General features: G+C 28.4%; 1 protein-coding gene across 5 annotated transcripts in view; it reads right to left on the reverse strand.

The window, feature by feature from the left end:
* Positions 1-21,758, reverse strand: part of LOC123300471 (synaptotagmin-7) — a 979,245-nt gene that overhangs the window by 387,407 nt on the left and 570,080 nt on the right. The window contains exons 1-2 of one of the 5 annotated variants that reach the window (XM_044883052.1): positions 11,445-11,594; positions 8,472-8,513 (exon numbers count right to left, since the gene is read on the reverse strand). The exons of 3 other annotated variants lie outside the window; for them this stretch is intronic. In XM_044883052.1, coding sequence (XP_044738987.1) covers positions 8,472-8,513; positions 11,445-11,587 — 185 coding nt within the window. In that variant the 5' untranslated portion in view covers positions 11,588-11,594. Of the gene's footprint in view, positions 1-8,471; positions 8,514-11,444; positions 11,595-21,758 lie in introns of those variants that run through there. One more of the 5 variants, XM_044883053.1, reaches the window with a different exon arrangement.

A 21,758-nucleotide genomic window follows, 5' to 3' on the forward strand; every position in this document is an offset into this window, starting at 1 on the left:
TAAAAACATGGGATATTACACTTAATGTAATTAATTGCTTGCAATTATGTAATGTAATTATTATGTAATTTTATTGATTGGAAAATGTTATGTAATTTATTATTGGATTAAATATTAGGTCATCGTAAACGAGATGTATATAATATCGTTGGTTTTTTAAGGTTCTTGAAAAAAACACTATCAATTAGTTTATTTTGTGATTGTACGAAATGTTTTTTAGTTTTGTATTTTTGATGCAAAATTACTCATTAAATAATTTATACCAACGAATCGGGTAAATCGCCATAACATTTTTCTTAATAAGTTGGAAAAATCTTGGTTTAAAGGATAGTTGGACACCCTCTCCCCAAATCGGGTTCATTTATTGATCAGGTAGGAAGTTTTTGAAATAGTTCCGTAAATTCTATATGAACCTATCTTTTTTCGGAGCAATTCTAGATATATCCCGAAGAATACTCATCCAATCGTTGAATAAGCTTATTTTAGTATTTTTGGTTCTAATTCCCTGAATAATCTAAACATTTGAAAATCTGATTAAGGGCAGTTTCTGAGATATTGAAATACTAAATTGGTCGAGGAAATCACTTTTCATGTACGGCTTTTGAATATAACTTACTCTAGAAAAGGATTTTTATTAAAATCGGGGACAACAATTTCATTGTTTGTCCTTTTCTGAAATACGCTATGAAAAACCCAGAACTCTTTTTCGGGATTTGTCCAAAAATGTTTTAAAGAATAATTTTGATTCAAAAAGAACGCATATCGGGTGCTCTAAGGTTTGACTTATTGGTTTTTGAGATATTGCCTAAAATTGCGAAAAGCCCGAAAACTTTTATCGGAATTTAACCCAATGTTATTCAAAAGGCCATTTGATTCAAAAAGACCATATATCGGGTGGCTTGAAAGATTGAATTATTAATTTTAGAGAAATTGACTGAAATTCAATTCAATAATGAAATGAGCAAATCAAATTTTTAAGTTTGAAGGTCCAAATTATTCCGGTTAATCTATGGTCATGAAAACCTCATTGATTTGGCAATGGAAAGACAAATTTTTGAATTCTTGAATTCATTTTTTTCGATATCTCAAAAACACTAATCAAAGAAACGTACTAAGCGCAATTTTTAAAGGATGAAACGTAGTAGAATAGTCAGCAGATGCATATACAAAGAAATTAAAGTTATGTCTTTTAATAAACCATTTCTTTCGAAACACTCTGTATCGACCAAGTATTCTCAACTGTGTCATACTTTTTAATTATTCTATTATTGCACCATATAATTTTTCGATCTATTAAAACAAGTAGTAAGTTTTTACCACTTTTTAATTAAAAATTTTAATTATTATAAATATTTCGTCATGAAAAACATTAAAATTGCATTTAATGTGCACACCACGATCATACTCCAATCGTAAAATTTATTTCATTTTATTAAAGTTCAGACGCTAGCACGCTATAACAAATCAAATACGTCAATGGAGACGGGGTACATAAGTAGCTCTAGAGCAGTTTGATATTTTGTATAGAGTCATAATTTTTAATCGCGAGTAACTTTTCTTAGTAACATTTCGGCATCTTATAAAAAAGAAGGGTATAAGTTTACCAAAAATAAAAACAATGATTCCAAATTTTTGGCTACCCTGTACATTATTAAGAAGTTTTAAATATACCTACATACTTTTTAGAATAAGCAAAACTTCTTATAAAGAATGACTTTATTTCTTAAAATGCAAAATAAGGAAATTTACAAGTATAGTTACCTCTATATATAGTATGTCCCCGCACTATATATCTCGTTATTTTGAGTCTAAGGGAAAATGATATTTTTATTCAATCATATCATCATTAATAAATTATTCATCGACTTTAAATTTACCGCACAATAGAACATTTTTCGGGCCTCATGGAACAGAAGTTTTTTTCAATGAAAATTATCATAGTAGAAAAAATTGTAAAACACGGCCTTGGCAATAGTATCTCAAATTTCCATGCACTTGAAATTAAAATTACTCTTCACTTGTGGTAGTAAATGCAAAACTTGTAACAAAACAAATTAAAACGCTAGCGTGTTATTAAATTCGATAAATTATTATATCAGATGAAATATGTGGGGTTTTTTAATTTTCTCATTAAACATTTTATAATCATTCATTATTAATATTATGTATTTACGCTTGTAAAATTCGATAATATCAAAATTTATTGTAATTTATCCAATAAAATACAGATTAAATACATATCATTTATTTTATTTGTTGTTAATTTTTTTTTTAAATCGAAATGAATAAAATTTTATTAAAAATAAATAAAATTATAATAACAATATTTAAAACCACGCTGCTGTGAATATTTATTTTATGAACCACATAAATAATTTATAATTATAACAATAAAATTTTGTTTGTTTATAAACTTTTTTAAACAAATACATTTGTTCAGGTAATATGTGTAATAAATATTAAGTATGATTATAAAGTCTTAAATTCGGCAGTTAGAAATGTTTTCAAACCAGAATCATCGGTTATGGCCTCTCAACGAATCCTTTTATTTTGTATTTAAAGCTGATTACAAAAATAAATTTTTTACTAGCCCGGGCTTTCATTGGGCTTAAAAGTAAAAAACACTGCTTTAAAGCCTCCACCTCTCTTGAAGTGCACAGTTTTCAATTTTGTTAAATGTAAAATAGTCATACTTCATTGAGTATATCAGAAAAGTTGACCATGAATGGTTTGACATTTACTATTTAAAAATTTTTAGAGAATACTTTATTTTATGGTTAAAAATGATGATTATAGATCCAAACCATCTGTAATAATCATTTTGAACCATAAATTACAGATTTCTGTAAAAATCTAAGATAGTAAATGTCAAATTAAATTTAATCTTTATAAATTATAGCTCATGTGTTATTCTGAAGTATGAGCTATATTGCTATACAGTTTCATTAAAACCATTCGCATGTTTTAGCGTGAAACCGTAACAAATAAACAAACAAACAAACAAACATCCTTACTTTCGTATTGTTTTGTGGGTTTTGAATTGCGACAAATCTACTAAAAGTCGTTCTCTTAAGACAAAGCGATTTCTCTTTATAGCACTTTGTTAAACGTATTTTTTTTTTCATCTGAATTTTTCTAAAGAATTGGCCTTACAGGATCGTTAAACCGGAACTTTTTGAGGGACCCTTTTTTTATAGCTTCCTATTTTTGCAATATGAAAAATTATAATATTTTTTCATTTAGCTTTAATTAGTTAACTTTCTACATTTTACGTTATAAAAAAATCTCACAGTGTCTATTGATATGAAATTCATTATTAAATTCACAATTTAAAAAATTAAAAACCCGACTGCGTTAAATAATAAAATCTGAAAAGAAGGGCTATAACAGTCAGGGTCCCTTAAAGTGACAATTTGAGCCGGTCTAGATATTCATGGGCACCGACTGTTAAAGTCGCTATGTTTTAAATTTTATTTACCACGGTCGGATTTCTAATTTTTTTTAAATTATTTATTTTACTTTGGGCGTTAGCCAATTTTTTTAACTTAACTAAATTTAAACACATATATTATATATAGTTTTGTAATCCGCTTTTAATTTTCTTTGTTTTGATGCCATGTTCGATAGTTTTGCCAAAAATCGCTATTTTGTTTCTTTTATTCAAAAACCTATCTTAAGATATTTGGGTTTTTAGGCCAACTATAATGATATTCTAACTGTCGAAATCCATCGAGCAATTTTGAAGATACGAGGTAATAAAGAAATTTAAAAACACATAGCATACGGGTAAAGAACATGACCACTCCTTGACAGTCGGGTAAAAATGTTTTCACCTTTTATTTTCCGACATTTTCTCATGTTTGACCTTTTCCACTCAATCATGATACAAAAACAAGCGTTTTACGTAGGTATTTTAACTTTATAATAATTACGCGTAGTTGATGAACTTTAAAACAAAATTAATTTCAAACATTATATAATATTTTTATAATAAAAAACAATAAATGGTTTGGGAAAAATTTTTTTAATAAACAAGAATTGATGGATTTGACCATTAAAGGCTACTTCAATAGATTTCTGATATAGTAAATTATTATATTTGTGGAACAGTTGAAGTTTATTTTCAACAGCTTTGCCCGTAATACATATATTTTGATCCTTTTTCAACAAAAATGGCTTAGAAATTCGAAATGTTCCTTTGGAGCTTTCAATTCTCAAATAAATAATCTAAGATATCCAGAAATCGTGAAATTTCTGACAACTTTCCTAATAACCTACATTTTAATTTTAATGAAAGAAAATCTAAATTGTGTTTTTCGCTACTCTTAGCTCTAATATGTACTCAAATTCGGACACGAATTACATGTGATTTAATTAATAATTTTTCCCAGGCAACAACTTTTGCTTTAAAATAGAACCACGACAACCGAGGTTAACTGTTTTTCAGCAGGTTTTTTATAATATTAGGAAACTATAGTAATTTACAATAAATTTGTACAAACGAACGATTGAACTGTCCAATAAAAAATAGTCCTATTCAAGACTAGCATATTGACTTCAAGGCTTATAAAGTGTGTCGAATTTCAGATAAAGACACCCTCATATTTTAGTTATTTATAGTAATATCGATTAGAAATTTTGCACAGTCATACAGAGTGATGTGTCACATTTTTTAAACTCAGTCTACTATGAATTGGCAAATAAGTCGATTCTTTATATTTTTCGTAGCTTCAAAGATGGTTAGAGATATCGAAAAACTTTCTGAAAAAGTTTATTGAAATATTTGAATACATGACACTTATAAATTATCAATGTGTCCAGTTTTTACATTCCATAGCACACTAGTTGTAAAGTTAAAAAATAAAATTGTAATAACTTTGAATAAAGAACAAAATAATGAAAAAATTAAAAATGCGTCATGAAAATTGGAATATAGGTATAAAAAAATATTCTAAATATATTTTTCTTCTAATTTTTTTCGATATCTATTATCATCACTGACGCTAGGCAAATTATTAAAAATCGGACATCTTTATCAATTTGTAGTATGGTTCATTTATTTTCGATAATACTAATACAATCCTTATAAAATCGATAATCCATGTAAAATTTTAAATCGATATTCCTATATATAATGAAAATATTAGAGTGTCTTCATCATAAATGCGAATGTATTATCTTTAATCACACACATACAGAAATTTGTTATTGACAATAAACACCGAAACGTAATGATATTTCATTTTTCAAGATAAAAAATACAACTTCTTATCTAAGGTTAATATGTAAGCAATTATTTTTCTTAAGTGATACCAAACAATTGAATGAATAACTCTAGCGCAAGCCATGTCAATGAGAGATAACTTCTTATATTTATACCAAGTATATGAAATATATCAAGGTATAACAGGTTTAGCCCCAAGTTTGTAGCGCTTAAAAATATTGATGCTACAAACAAAATTTTGGTATAGGTGTTAATAAAATCACCTAATTAATCCCTTTCCGGTTGTCTGTCTGTCTGTTGTCTGCCAGTCTATCATCCCGATAACTCAAAAACGAAAAAAGACATCATATTGAAATTTATACAGCGTGCTCAGGACGTAAAAAGTGAGGTCGAGTTCGTAAATAAGCAACATAGGTCACTTGGATTTTGGGTTCGTAGGACCCATCTCATAAACCATTAGAGATAGAACAAAATAATTAAATGTAACAAATATTCCTTATAAAAAAATTAACAACGTTTGTTTGAATCATTTTTTTGTTAACATCACTGTTTTCCTACGAGGGCACAAATTAGACGCAAATTTTATAGTATATATTATATGGGAAAATCAGTTACGAATATGTGGCTATCTAAAAGTGGACATATTTCTTTACAAAACAAAAACCAAACGATTGCGTCATCAACACTATTTATACATGGTATTTCAATAATTAACTCAGTCAATTGTTTGTTTTCACTTGTTTTATCTTTAAATAACAATAATATGAATGAAATTTGTTTCAATAATAAATGAAAATGGCAGATATAATAATAGGTCGTGACTCTTGGGGATATATTGTAATACTTCTTCGTTCGTAAAGATTATTTTTATTTGCAGTTCACTGAATAAAAACATTTATTTGTTGCGTTAGCTCAATTAAAAATTAAAATGAGAGAGAGATCCGCAAGAATACAGTAAATACTTTTATTGTAAAGAAAAAAAAGTTCAATGCAAAAAAAAGACAATTCCCCTGAGCTTTAAAAATTGTTATAATTTTCTTTATTTACAAGACGGATATTATCTTAGATATGAGTTTTATATCGTAATTAAAAGAAAAATATGATTAAAAACTTGGAAAACTGGAAATAGAGGCATTGAAACAGAAATATTATCTACGTGAAGTCTAAGGGTTTTTTTAATTTAAATATATGGCGTTGAAAAATTTGTGTGGGTTAAGAAAATTATTCTAGGAAGAGCTGTGATTTTCCTGTTTACTGTCCGTGTCATTACCTTAGTATACATACCTCAAGTGTATAGATGTGTGCCAAAAAGGTTAATGTTTTTATCGATTCAAATATTGATTCAAAACCATCGACTTTTTCGAAAATCAGTTTTAGTTTTTTATAACCCAAAAGCTTTAAATGAAACTGCGGTGATATTCGCACAAATGAATGTTTTTACTCGGGAGTCCCCAATAACAGCTTCGATTTTGATGATTTTTTTTTTCAAAATGATTCTTTATGTATATTATTTAAAATTAGAAACATTTTAGAGGGGGGAAATAATCTGGAGGGGAAATAGGCAATATCTTCACACAAATTTTCATCTCCTATTTCATTCTTTTAGGGGAAGAATTTCGAAAAATCCTTTCTTATGTGGCACCTACAGTGTTAAATCAATACCTTCTCGAAATTTCAAACTTCTATCATTAGCGATTTAGAGTGAGCGTCAATATATCAGTTGCGACATTGCCTGTTCCCCCTCCACATTATTTACCCCCTCTGAAATATTTCTGATTTTAAATAATATACAAAAAGAATAATTTTGAAAAGCAGAGAGAGATCAAAAGCAGAGCTGTTATTGAGGACTCCCTAAGAATGGCTATTTTATGTATTCCTTTATCCGACTATTAGAAAACATCAGAAAAGCTTAGTTCTTTTTAAACGCCTTTCCAGCTAATCTTTACAAAATACTCTCTTAACTTACAACCCATATCATTGTTGATTCAGAACTTGAGAAAAATGCAAATTTTTTCTGTCAGGTTTTTGTGAAACGTAGAACGAAAAGACATCGGTAAATATCATTTGTGATTGATTTTTGATCCACTTTATCGGAATATAAACAGCAATGTTCTCCATGCACCGATTTAAATCTCCATATTAACGCGTGTAATGGAAAGCAGTAACTTAAGCAGAAACTTTTTCTTGGAAAGGTTGATGAAGAGGGATAATTTTTTACATTTTGGATAAAATATTAATAATGTTTTTGGAAAATAAACAACAATAAACCACTAACAATAGCGTGCTACGAAAAACTTCTTATTAATGATTGCTTGTTTGAAAGTGAAAATTCTAAAATTCAACAACAATTTTCTTTTTTGATCAACAAATTTTATTACAAGAAACGGTTACGTAATGTATTTATATTATAAGTATTTCTTGTACACATTTTTGATAGATAATGTTATTCTAGAAATATAAACGATATTAATACATCATCTGAAATATTTTTCAATAAAATTTTAATAAAAAATAAATTCGATAAAGTGTGTTAATACATTAGATACACTATAAGGTTCTATACAACCTTCTGATCCCACGAAATTGGTAAGATATTCAATTTTTTTTAAATTAGACATCCATCCATTCATCCGTTATTATAAGTAGCCGTGCCTATAAGGATGTGCTTTGCTAGCAAGGATAAATAAGCGTGTACTTACCTTCACATGTTGAATAGTTAATAAATAGATGATTATAAGCATTTTTCAAACAAACTAATTTTAGCCTTATTGTCTTAAATTTACTGACCCAAAAAATTTCCAATTGTTTCTTAAATAACAATAATTACAGCATTTATGTGTGTTTTAACAAACAACAGATGGATCTTCGCTTCGTTACTTGTTACCATTTCAAATTTCATAGTATTTTCTAAGATGTAAAAGATAAAAGTTGTGTTAGGATTATTAGTCAGTGCAGTATCAGCCGTCTTTTTGATGGGAATGGTGCAGAAAGCCCGTGAAATTTCAAAATGCATCACGTATTTTGTCGATCTTCACTACGGATGTTAACAGTTGAAAAACTACCGCTGCCGGTATTTAAGTCCAAAACCTCGTTGTTTCAAACATGCAAATTTTCGGCGCTACTCTGTCATAAATTTGTGTGATCATTCAATTTGGATAAAATTGCATTCTAATCTTAACCCTATAAATTAAGCTTTTCTAATTTTCTAGATGAACGCAAACTGTAACAGAAACAGACTATAAATTACCTTGGTTCTGGATTAGGTATAACTTCCCCTCTGAATTCATTTCTGCAAAATTAAAACAATAAATCAGAATAAACCGGGCAACGCAATAATATCTGACTAAAATATCGTGCGTTATAAACTTGGTCTATTCTTTACAAAAACTTATATCGAATTCCAGAAATTAAACAAAAATCGATTTTGATAGTTGTTTAAAAATTACTTTTTGTGTTTTTGAATTAACGAAACGGAATCCTGAAAATTGTCGGAGATTATTTTTTTTAGTTATTCTAAAAAATAAAAATAAAACGAGTTTCTGCTCTGTACATAAAGTACGTGATTTTCTATTCAAATCTTGATAGCAAAATCAAATATATTGTTGTATATAGTAAATAATCTTTTTACAAAAGATTGTTGAACAAGTTTTTCTACTCAATCTGATCAAATTATATACATATGACAAAAAAAATTTCTCTTCTTCAATCTTTTCTAAAGAGTGTCCCAAGAATTTATAGCAGCGATCCGCCAAAAAATATAGAGGAGAGAAATTCTGAAGACATGATAAACTATTGAAGAAGAGGCAAATAAAGCATCTGAAAATAAAATTCGCAAATTTAAGATTTGACTTTTACTTATATAAATACAGAAATTTACTGACAGAATTAATATCCAGGAAAATGAGTCAAAAAATTGACAATTTCCTCACAAACAAAATGGCAAAGGAGTGTAATGGAACCAGAAATGCTTGCAATTCAAGTAAAAACAATGAAGATAAAATTGCTTATAAAACAGCAACTTCAACTTGCCGGTAAGAAATTTCTTTCTCTTGGATGAGTTTCTGAGTCTTCTCAAACATTTATAGTTCTGCCGTTGTATTATATTAACAATCAAAAAGACTTGTGATAACATTTGATACGAGTAAGTTCAGGATAATACTTTGCACATTCTAAACTTCTTCTGGCAAAAAAAAAAAACATTTTTTAAAAGGCTTTGCGAATTTTAATGATACTTTTTGGAGAGACTGACCGAGTGCAGATATTATCGGGTCCTCACTGATACTTCAGTTACCGTTCTCGAAACTCTTTATATTAATGGGCGTGCTAAAGACTCTCGAATTGGCTTGAATAAACAATTTTGAAATTGATTTAAAAGAATCTGTCATGAAATTAACTATTCCATGGACACCCTTTCTAGAAAAATATTTTTTTTAAGTTTTTATTTTTTATTTATTGTATTCAAAGTTATTTTATATGCTGACTTTCGATTATTTTTTTCTACCTATATATAAAAAAAAAATTTTAACTTGAAAAGTAGTTTCTAGATAAACAGTTTATGTAGATTACGTGGGACATTCATACATTGGGGAAAACAATCAATGTTGTATTGGAAAAACGGTAAGAAAACAATTTACTGTTACCAATTTATTCCTCTGTGACTGATTTCACTTGAAAAAATTTTATGTTGACAATTTTGTTCGAATAAAAAATTTGGTACAGATTTGTAAAACATGGTAGCATCTGTTTAAATGTTTTTCCCCCCTCAATTAGTTCAAGAATATTTTTAAATGAATTTCAGTTTAGGAGTTTAATCTAAGAAATAAAGTTCGTTATGTTTATGAGCGGTCTTTCCTGGGATAGAAAACCTTTTTTAATCAATTTAAAATTTAGTATCCAATAAAATTATTTCAATTTGAAAACTTGATTAAGGAAAAAAGTTTCAACGAGCCAATAATAAATTTTATTTTGTAATGTGACCACACATACAATGATTTGTACATGGACATGGAAAAATCTGAGTGATTTGTCCAGCCACAAATGTGATGGTAAATGTTGCATTGCAATTTCTTAAGGCTGGAAATAAGGCATAGTATCTGGTGCCAGCTCAGATTTGATGCTTAATGAAATTCTTAACGATAACTTGTTTTTTTATTACTACAGTTTTTTCAACGTTTCATGCGGTTGTAAATAATATATAAACTTTTATTTTTGATAAAAATAAATTGAACAAAGAACTGTATTATCAACTTGATTGCAATATTTAGAAGATTTGGTCCCCTAAAATTCGTTGCAGAACATTGTATAGGTTAATCAATTTCTGTAAATCCTTGCAGATATAAATTTAAGGTAAACGACCTGATTTAATAACAAGATATACCGTTCTGGATATTTCAAAAACCAGACAGAAACCATAAAATTGCAATAAATGATTATTTACAAAATTGTTTTGCTGATGTGGTTCTTCTATGTTATTGTTATGACGCATATCTTAATAAATTGGTGATTGAACCCAATAACATTCTTGATTGGTTACAATTTGATAAATTTTTCTTTTTGCTTGTTTATAATATTGATTTTGGTGTAAATAATGTCCGGGGATGAGTTTGCAAAATTTATTGAGTAAATATTTTCTTTTGATCTTAAAAGAGCTATATTAAAGTGTATAAAATACAAATATGTCTCACATTTAACACAATATACGAACTTATTTTTGAAACAGCATATTCCGTGAATCAAATAAGGCTTTATTTAAGTTAACATTTTTCAAAATTGTATTCAGTTAGTAAAATACTACCTCTAAAACTAGCAATTTCTATTCCCGAAGGGCTTTCCAGATTTTCATAAATAGATCAAACGTACTTAAAAAGTCTGGATCTTATAATTTCCTAGAAAATCCATGATTAAGTGTTATATTGCCAGAACGTTTACTAAGTTTTCCGATATATTTTATTTTTTTAGGTTTGAGGTCTCATTTTAAACGAAACTAAAAGGATATAAAATTTAAAAGCAATCGAACCGCTTGTAAATATTTTACAATCTCTTTACGTTTACATACTCAACCCCGACTCAACTACCAACAACGAATTTGACTGTAAAAAATATTCATAAATTGTTTATGTTATTTAATAAATATTTTCTTTGTACAGGCAAAAATAAAACTTTATGTGTACTAAATTAAAAATTTACATAACAAACAAATAAAAACAAAAAACGTACTTACAGTGATTGTGACAAGAATCTTGATAAACCCAATTTTCCTATTTTATTATCTTTCAATCCTTCGAACATGCGTCCAAACAATGGATTATCATCAACAGTTAATAAATTATTCGATGGTATTGAAGTTGTTGTTGTCGTCGCCATTGTTGTTTGTGATGATAAAAGATGTCGTCACAATAATAATTATAATAAAAATATTTTGTTAAGTTATTTTTCTTTTTAATTAAAATCAACATAAGAATATAACAATACAGTTTTCTATTTTAACGATCATATAAATGTATTAAATATAAAAAAAATTGTTTTAAAATAGCACATGACTCACCAAATTTTTTTTAGTTTAATTTTTTTCTCTTTATTTTTTATTTTTTTTTAAATAATTATTTTATTATATAAAAACTTTTTTTTCTTTTTTTTAAATTGGTCAGTTATTTTTTATATATATTTTTCAGTTTTCTTTTTGGTTATATTTAATATTTTTAATAATAATATATAATCTTTGTACTATCGTAAAATTTTTGGTTCTAGGTTCGATGTGTTAAGATTCCTGAATAGAACATAAGAAAAGAAATTATTCTATTTTAATTCAACATGGAGACTATAAAGCAGAGGCAGCCCTAAGCATTTTTAAGGATGTACACAAAAAATATTGTGAATATCAAATTTGATTCTTGATGCACAAAAAAAATATATTTGAAAAAATTGATTTGAATTAATGTAATTCTCTTTGGTAATTTTCACGCAAAAAATGCCGATTTCTTCGATTTTTAATTTTAGTTCTGATATCTCAAAAGTGGTTCTCAGATCCACTGCGAAAAAATTCGAAACAGGTAGTGTATAAAAAGAAACTGAACGAATATTTCGCTTTTAAAGTAAACATCGCGATCACATACTTTCAAATTTTCTTATAATAAAAAAACCGGTCAAGTGCGAATCGAACCCTTACACGCCTTTGTGCATTATACCATAATCGAGTTTTTTTAGTAAAATGTTGGCCATTTTGAAATTTACCATCTTGGTTTTCTAAATATCTTTTGTCATAGCAGTAATAGTAATACTTCTTCTGTCAAAGAATATTACTATTGCGGTTTATTCTCTCTGACAGACAGACGGGCGGTTGGAAGAGTTCCTTAAGGGTACGGAACCATAAAAAACAACATAATAAAGAAACATTTTGAATTTTTTTTCTATTCTCTATTACCATAAAATACGACATACAATCATCGTTTGAAAGGGGAAGTTTAAGCTTTTAAGTTATAATAGAAACAAAAAATACTTTAAAATAATCAAAAATATTTAAAACGTATTATATAAGTTTAAGCTCCATTTGACCTCGATGATGGTAAGAGGGTTCTTTTGTTGTTGAAATAAAAACATGGTATAAAAAACTAAGGCATATTATAAATTTCATTTCCTTAAAAAATGCTGCTGCTTTGCTAATAGAAATATATTTTTCTCATTTTTATTCAATTTCCTCAGACTCAGATTATATTTTTAGTTATATAGTTATGTAATAAAATTTTGTGTTATACGAATGGTAATAACAATCATAACATAGACTTTATTTAAAACTATTGGATGTGGATAGTATAGCAAAGGATAGAAATAACTGAAATCGTATTCACACAGAAATACAGAATGAGAGCCTTGATTTATCAAATAACATAAAAAGAAATTATAATCCTATGTTTACATTTATAGATCATAAGATGGGGACTTATTTTGATCCTTTCCTTAATTTGTCGCTGTTATTCAGGAGAAAAATTATTTTATTGTTAACTAAAGTGAGAGAAAATGTAAAAGTAAGCTTCAACTATAAAGGAAAATTCATTTTTGACTTTTCAAAATGGCTTTGATTTTAATCTATCATCGTCCCAACGATAACCATTTAAAAATTTAAATTTAAAATAACGACTTTGTAAGGATACATTGTAATTCCTAAAACGAACTCGAGTTAAAGAAGACTATGGACGAAATTATCTTGCTAAACAACAAGGGGGCGGACATAAAAAAGCTTTAAAAAATTCGATATAATCGATTTCTGTTGGAAATGAAACGAAGAGGAAGAAATCATGATTGAACATATGCTTTGCTACCCACAATTCAGCGTTGAAAAGCAAATGTTTACTTATAATGGAATCCAGTTTTCGAGAGACTTGCATGAAGTTGAATTGAAATAAAAGGGATAAGCGAAACTGGGAATGCTTCATGCCAAGCTATTCGAACAGTGGATTAAAGATTGATTAGTAATTAGAGAGGCACGTTGAATGCAAGTTCTTTAAGTAAAAGTATCACATTTAACCGGATTGAAACCTTGAACGTCAATGCAACTTTTTTAGTTCTTTTTGTTTTGTGTCTTTGATAGCATTGATAGATCAACCTATATTAATCGAAGTATTTCTCCATTACATAACATACATGAGATAATATTGTGACATCGAACAACCCCTATTAAAATGTAAACCTAAAATTTATTTATTATCTGTGGATATAGCAGTTTAAGTGTGAGTAATATTGCAAGCGACAGCACAATTTTAGCTCGTGTTACAAGATAAAGTTAATATAGTAACATGATGGAAACCATGTTGAATACCAGAAGCAGTACCTATTATTAAGTCTTTTTGGACTTTCATTGGGAAAAAATGAATTTATAATTTTTAATTTCCAAAAATATTAGAAAAGGATTTTTGTGTCTTTTGAAGCTTAGTTTGCTGTGCTCATAGATAAAATTTTTGGTCATGCAGAGCTTACAGCATTGTAAGTCTGTTTGTTGGTCCAACTATTGTATTTTAAAATCAATAGTTGGACATACAAACCTAAATTCGTAACTGTATTATACAGAAATCCTGAAACTAGTCAAAATGAATTCAAGGGTGGTCAAAATCACGGTGGTCACGTTATAAGCCCGATATCGAATTATGACACAAAACTTTCTTTTAAAATTGTCACCTTCATATAGATTATACCACTTTTACATATTTTTGGACATCGTACTTTTCACATAGGACATTTAACATACAATTATAGAAATGAAAATGATAATAACAGTAATAATAATACAATTTTCTAGCCATAAATTAGAAATAATGTGTTTTGTACCTTGTAGAATATATCTCGAAACATTTTCATATAATATTCAATGAATATTTTCATTAGTGTCTGATATCAGTTTTGCATAAAATTAAGGTAATTTCGAATTATAATTAATTTACATATGACCTAGAAAAATATAATTTTTTACGTCGAATTAAGGTTGCAGTAAGGCTGATAATACTGTTGACATTCATTTATTGACTATCCGCTCCAATCAATTAGAAAGGTTGTCAGATGCGGAGGTACGATTTAAACCACTGATGGTCATCTCTACAAATCTCCAATTCATAAAACTTTTTTCTGCACAAAAATAGGGTGTTCTCTTTTTCATAGCTCCAAATTTTTTTATTTTCCGAACAAAGTTGATAGAAAATTTTTGGTAATCTTATATTTTAATCGAAAAGTCGCTGAATACAAAACCCAAAAAGTTTTTTGTCTGGTAATGAATAAAATCCAATCTTCGCTATCCCACAACACATCTCGTTTTATCGAATGTTAGACAAAATATTTTTTATTTTGTTCTCAAATATCTTCCTTTAACTACTAAACAAGTAAAATTTACTATATTTAAAAACCTACCGACAAATGCGGTTTGTACTTGTAGCTCTCTCCAAGCTGGACAAACGCAGAAAGGCAGACACACACATCGGTTAAATTAATAACAGACCCCTTTTTGCACCGAGGATTAAAAGAATGGATATCAACCAAATTGAAAATTGTTGAAAAATTAGAGAGAGATGAATCTATCTATGACATTAAATGCCTCTTCTGATACCACTTTCAAATTACAAAATTACAAGAATTTGCGTCAGAACAAACGTTGTCAGGCTAATCATTGTCAAGCAACACAAGAACTTCCAGAGGTATTTATAAATATCATCACATGCTGATAGCACCCAGTCTATATATATTTCCCACTTTAAATATCATTTTGAAAGAACCCCGCAATATTCGATAGGAAAATGGCTTTCGGTGAAACTTTTTCTCAGCCACCATAAAAAGTTCTTTGGATCATTCTGATCACAAGCTCAAACGGATATAAACATATTTAACGAAGTAGTTTTCGAGCTACGGGCAATCAAAGCTACGAATATATTATAGATTTAGTATATGATTAGGGAAATGTCTTTCTGTGAAACTTTTTCAAACCACCCCCAAAATGTTTTACATATCATTTTGATCAAAAACTCTCACAGCTACGGGCGATCAACACATATATTTATAGTACCTATATGAATAAGAAAATGCCTTTCTGTAAAACGTTTTCAAATCATCCCCAAAATGTTCTTCGGATAGTTTTGATCAAAAGCTATCAAGGCCACAACATTTTTTTTAACGGGTAGTTTTCTAGGAAATTGGGGCAAAATATACATTATTGTAATAGAGCCGGTAGCTTGAAAACTACTCGTTAAAAAATTTTGGGGTACTGAGAATTTCGGATCAGAACATTTAAAGGTGGGTTAGTAAAATTTTCACAGAAAGTCATTTTCCTATCTAATATTGCTGGGTCCTTTAAACAACAAAAAAAAAACGCATTAAAAATTCTCTAAAGAGTATTCACAGTTCCGTGACATATTTGATTATGACATAAAATTTATATTCTACATAACAACAATAAAAAATTAAAAAAAAGAGAAAGAAAAACACATTAAAAATAAGTTAATTTAACGACACAAAACATTTAGGATATAAAAATGATAGCTGGAACATACTTTTCTATACACTAATACATATATTTTAATTACATATTTTTTTGTTCATACAGTGATATGAGATTATATTATTTATCAGAGAGAAGAAACGAGTTAGAATTGCGATAAAAAAATTTGGAATGAAGGCTTTACGACCTCTATATCTACAGACTATAATACCATAAAAGGTAGTATATGTGGTAGTTTAAGCCAAGGTTAAGATATGCACAAAAATTAAAGAGATTAACACGAGCCTGGTCACAAGGGAGATTTTGGAGGTCAAAACCCCTCCCAATGAGAATCTGTCCACATAAATTTAGAACTTACAATGTACCCATTTATGAGACGCATTTCCGCAAACGAATCAGATATCCATGAATACTTTGAGCTCGAGTACTTCAAACAGAAAACCTGATGAATCTCGAACTAGCGCAACATTTTTTGATTGAAAGAAGAGGAAACGATGAAGAAAATTTTCAAAACCAAAAGCGATATCTGATGAATACTCTCGTTTTTCGAGTAACAGAACATTTTATTAGATGAAAATATGATATTCAGTCACAGTTTTTCAATAAGTTAATTCTGCGAGGTACAGAAAAAACTTTTCCAAAACTCTATCAATCATCGACCTCTAAGGGGCGATTTATATTGAGTGAGGACTTAACTGTTTGGCCGATCTTCAGACATTGTCGATCTAAGGTATGTTTTGAGACAACAAAAAGTTGAAAAGGAGCGTTCATTCGTCACAGTTGTCATAGGTAAAATTACCAGAATGCGAAGCATTTAGTAGACAAAGTTGAACTTCGTCGGTCCTGTTGTCACGTTAATCATCGCACAAAATTGAACAGTCTAGTTCAATTAAGTTGAAGAAAAAACATTGAAGTGCGAGTCGGGCTCGCATTCGAAGGGTTCAGTTCCAACGTATAAGATTTAACACTACGTATTTTCTGAATACTCTCGTGAATAAGAGAAACAAGAATACTATGTTAATTTTAATCTAATGTAATATATAATTATTGTAATGCAACACACATTACAATTAGGATGGTTGGAGTTTGACATTTTTAAAATTGTTAAAGCGGAAATAGTAATACAAACTCTATCAAAATTTTAGATGCCTAACAATTGCGTTTTATAAGATACTGACAGACCAACAGACAGAGAAGCCTTACTATCAAGGTTTCGTTGATTAAATTTCGTGTATTAAAAACTATTTGGTAATATGGATCTAAATGCATATTAACCCTATACGTACAAACAATGCCTAAAATGATCTGATAACGAAAATATTTGATTGAAACATAGAACTTCAATAATTACTTTCAGCCACAGAGTCTGAGTACAGAGGTGCAAATGAAAAGAGTTTTGTGATTAAAAAAAAAAAAAAAAAAAAAAAAAAAAAAAAAAAAAAAAACTTGACCTTTTTTATAAATATGAAATTCCGTATATTTTTTGGACTTATATTCTACAACATTATACCCAACCAACAAGTAACAGTCATCAGTTAATGAATTTATATGTTCCACGTCTCATGGATATATTATTTAGTAGAAGTGTTTTCATTAGTTGTAGTTATCAAATAAAATTCTTGTTAAATATCAGAAAAATGATTTTTAATACGTGTGAATGATTTTATGAAGAATATTGTATAGAATAATATTGTGAAGATATTCTTGTGAAAAATAAAATTATGATTTTTTTCTAATTAAATTTTATAGTAATAAATCTAGCAATAAATTAATAGCCCAAGCGAAACGTACATAAAAAAACCATGAAACACTAAATGGGGTATTACTGATTTTTGAATACAAGTTTTGGACCAATACTGTGAGTCTAAATTCTTATTAAAAAAAGAATAAATTTGCTAAAAATTTTTCTTTTCTAAGTCATATAGTTATAGAGCCAATTTTAAAATGATTTTTGCTCATTCAATAAAATGAAAAAGGATCCTTCTTGTAAACCGTTAGAGATAAGACAGAAGCTTAAATACAAAAGTTATTTCTTATAAAAAAATAAACAACTTTTGTTTGAAATATTTTTCGTAATCATCTTTGTTCATCCGTAAGGGTGTGTAGAAGAACATTATCAAAAATTTCGAAATTGTTTTTCGTTTTTCGATAATGTTTCACAAGGCCACTAGTTGAAGATTTGCAGATTTTCCACTCCGTATCTGTTACAGTTTTGGAACAAAATTTGGTCCTAATTTGCTCAAGGGTAAACAGCGATGTTAACCAAAAAATGTTACAAACAAAAGTTGTTTATGATTTTACAAGGTTTAACGCTTTACAAGATTCATCCATTTTCATTTAATTGAAAGATGCACTATTTTAAAATAAGCATATCTCTGTAACTATTTGACTTGAAAAAACGGCTCTGTTCTCCTCTTTTAGAAAATTTAATCTAATTATAAGTCTCGCAGTTTTCGACTAAGTCGCAGTTTTTCGGCCAACATTTGTTTAATGTAAGTTCAATTTACGTTTCGTTAAGGCTATGAAAATCAGTCACAAAGTGAATTTTTCTATTGACTCTTCAAAAATTTGAATAGGAATCAATTGAATCAGGAATGGTTGAACAGGGAAAAAATTAATTTCAGTACATTCGTTCTCATTAGACAACCTATTCAAAATTTTCTATCAACACTTCGTGTTCAATTTTTGTTATGCGAAAACGTTGCCAACATACCAAGTACCGTGTCATGATTCTGGTGATATAAACTTCATTTAAAATTCAATGAGCTTACTAATCTATATCTTGAAATAGATTGACACTTTATTATTAGTATTATTATTATCAATTTGCTTAAAATCCACTTTAAGATTTTGTCAATCAAAATATTTTGTTTATGCACATTTCGACTTGTTAGTCATCTTCAGAACAATTAATTAATGTTAATAACTTCCACAAATTAACGCTCTCAAACTTAAATTACATTGACACTTGACACCCAAAACTATCGAAAATCAAATTTGAATCTAACGAAAACGATGAAAATTTCTTAATCTGCTTTTCAAAATCAATCCATTTTTTTAGAAACTAAGATTCTATATCACGAGCAGATATTTAGACAGACACACATAGCTTCTTGTAACAATGAAGGCTTTAGACGGAAAATTTCTAAAGGCGCCATAACCATTACATTAAAAACAAAAGAAAAATTAACTACTTGAAAATTATAAGGTTCAGAGATTTCAAAAACGTGTCATATACGTCAGTGAAAACAGTTTATTGTAATAATTTCGTGTGATTATATAATTAATGTTTGTAAACTTGTGAAGGGTTAAATTTCTAAAATAAGTAATTCATTGTAAATATTTATTATTAAATAGGAAATGGATATAAACCAGTGAATCCAAACAAACATTGTATAAAAGTGGAAATTAAAGAAACCATAGAATGGAAAGTTCTAACAATATAAACTCGAAAACAATTGCCTATTATTATTATATTATCATAAAATTCAAATTCTACTTTTATGAATTATTTCTGTGGATAAAACTGCAGTGAATCCATAAAAATTATGTTGAAAGTTTAATCATTTATTTCTACAGTATAATATCGCATGCTGGATTATTTACATTCAAAACTATTAGATCGTTTCCTGACACCTCAATAATTACAATTTGTAAAAATCAGATGTCGGGGAAAATTTGGTTTCGCATTTTTGAATCCATTATCTTTTTATATTAATATTGTTTTCAATTGAGAGCCCTACTCAAATTACACAGGTCTGCAACTAAAAGCCTGTACATGATATTATAACTGCTTCTCATTGATTTTTTACTAAAATATTTTATCATATTCAAAAAACTCCTTATTTTCATGTCATGTTTTCTTATAAATCTTATTTTAACAATAGAAAATTCAAGAAATCCAAGGGTTATGTTTGGGGATATGCTGAATCAAAAGGGAGCCTCACAGTCTTGAAAAATCGACAGTTGATCATCCCTCGGCAAATTCGCGATACCTGATTAGTTTGTGAAACTTATGCAGAAAACAGAAGAGAAAAGAAAAAACGAGCTCGGGGAAGCATAAAGAAATACAAGGAATTGGTTCAAATACAAAAAAGGAAAACTGACTATTCATAAACGAGTATCACCCTAGTTGATGGCGATTTCAATGTCTCTTTCGTTAAACATAAAAATGTGCGAGAATAGATGAGAATATCTGAAATCAAAATTAAAAGCGATTGATTAAAACCGACTTCAAAATAAAAAATATTCCAAAACAAATTAATATGCGCAAAAAAGTAAAAAATAACGATAATATAATGTAATTACAATTATTGTCATTTTTGAAGTCGGTGTCAGCCAAAGACACTACTGTGATAGAACCGTTTGCTACAATAACTTAGCTGACACCGACTCCAAAAATAACAATAATTGTAGCTACATTATATTAACGTTATTTTTTACTTGCATGTTAATTTGTCTGCAATAGTTTTTATTTTGGATTTTGTTTTGTCACGCACATACTTAATACATACTTAAGACTTCTATGGTTTTCTCATAGATGCCATTGTCAGAACTGGACCAAATTGAAATGGGACTACACGGGAAGCACTAAATTTCATCAAAATCGATTTACTCAGTCGAAAATTCTGAGGTAACAAACATAAGAAAAAATTCAGCCGAATTGAGAACCTCCTTCTTGTTTGAATTTGAAGTCGGTTAATAAAAGATATAAGCAATTAAATAATTTTATTATTTTTTATCTTATTATTCTTGCAAAACAACTTTTGATATGTTATAGACTCTATGGAAAATGGGGGTTATGATGTCACCAAGCGTTTTTTCCTTTCTTTCTATTTGCACATTTAAATCCTTCATATTTTCGTGGTTATTGATGTCAAATTTATTTCACACAATGTTTTTGCTCGTAATAATAAAAGTAAAATTATAGGACAAAGGCCTGAATACTCGAGTCCAATTTTTGACTTTTTTAAAATTATTTTTGATAAAAAATCTGACGTGATAGAAGGAAATGGTTATTATTTTTCTGTTCAGTCTTCAGTACAATATTACACAACATTATCTACTAAAAATATACCATGCAGCTGAACAAAAATTTTTTTGCAGACCTGTTTAATCTTTTTATATGAATAACGTCATGAATAGTCACCTCATAATTTCAAGTTAGCTGCATGACGGGCCTCTGTTCTAAAATTTTTTATTGGTTCAAACGACGTACGTTATCGCGCCAAAACATCACGTGAAATCAATTTTTGGATAACATCAATAAGGATTCAAAGGTACAAATAGAAAGAAAAGAAAATAAATTTTGGTGGCGTCATAGCCTGTAATTGCCATAGAAACTGCATATCAAACGTTGTGTATTAAGAATGAGATAGAAAAACATTATTTCATTGCTTATATCATTCATGTTTATTAACCGATTTTAATTTTGATTTCAAATCTTGTCATTTATTCTCGCACATTTTCAAATTTTAAAGAAAGATACATTGAAATTGACATCAGGACAAAAGTATTAAAAGGCGCGTGAAAGAGAAATGCTCGGCCAAGAAAATTTTTGTC

The sequence above is a fragment of the Chrysoperla carnea genome, chromosome 5, assembly GCF_905475395.1.
Source record: "Chrysoperla carnea chromosome 5, inChrCarn1.1, whole genome shotgun sequence".
Classification (NCBI taxonomy): Eukaryota; Metazoa; Arthropoda; class Insecta; order Neuroptera; family Chrysopidae; genus Chrysoperla; species Chrysoperla carnea.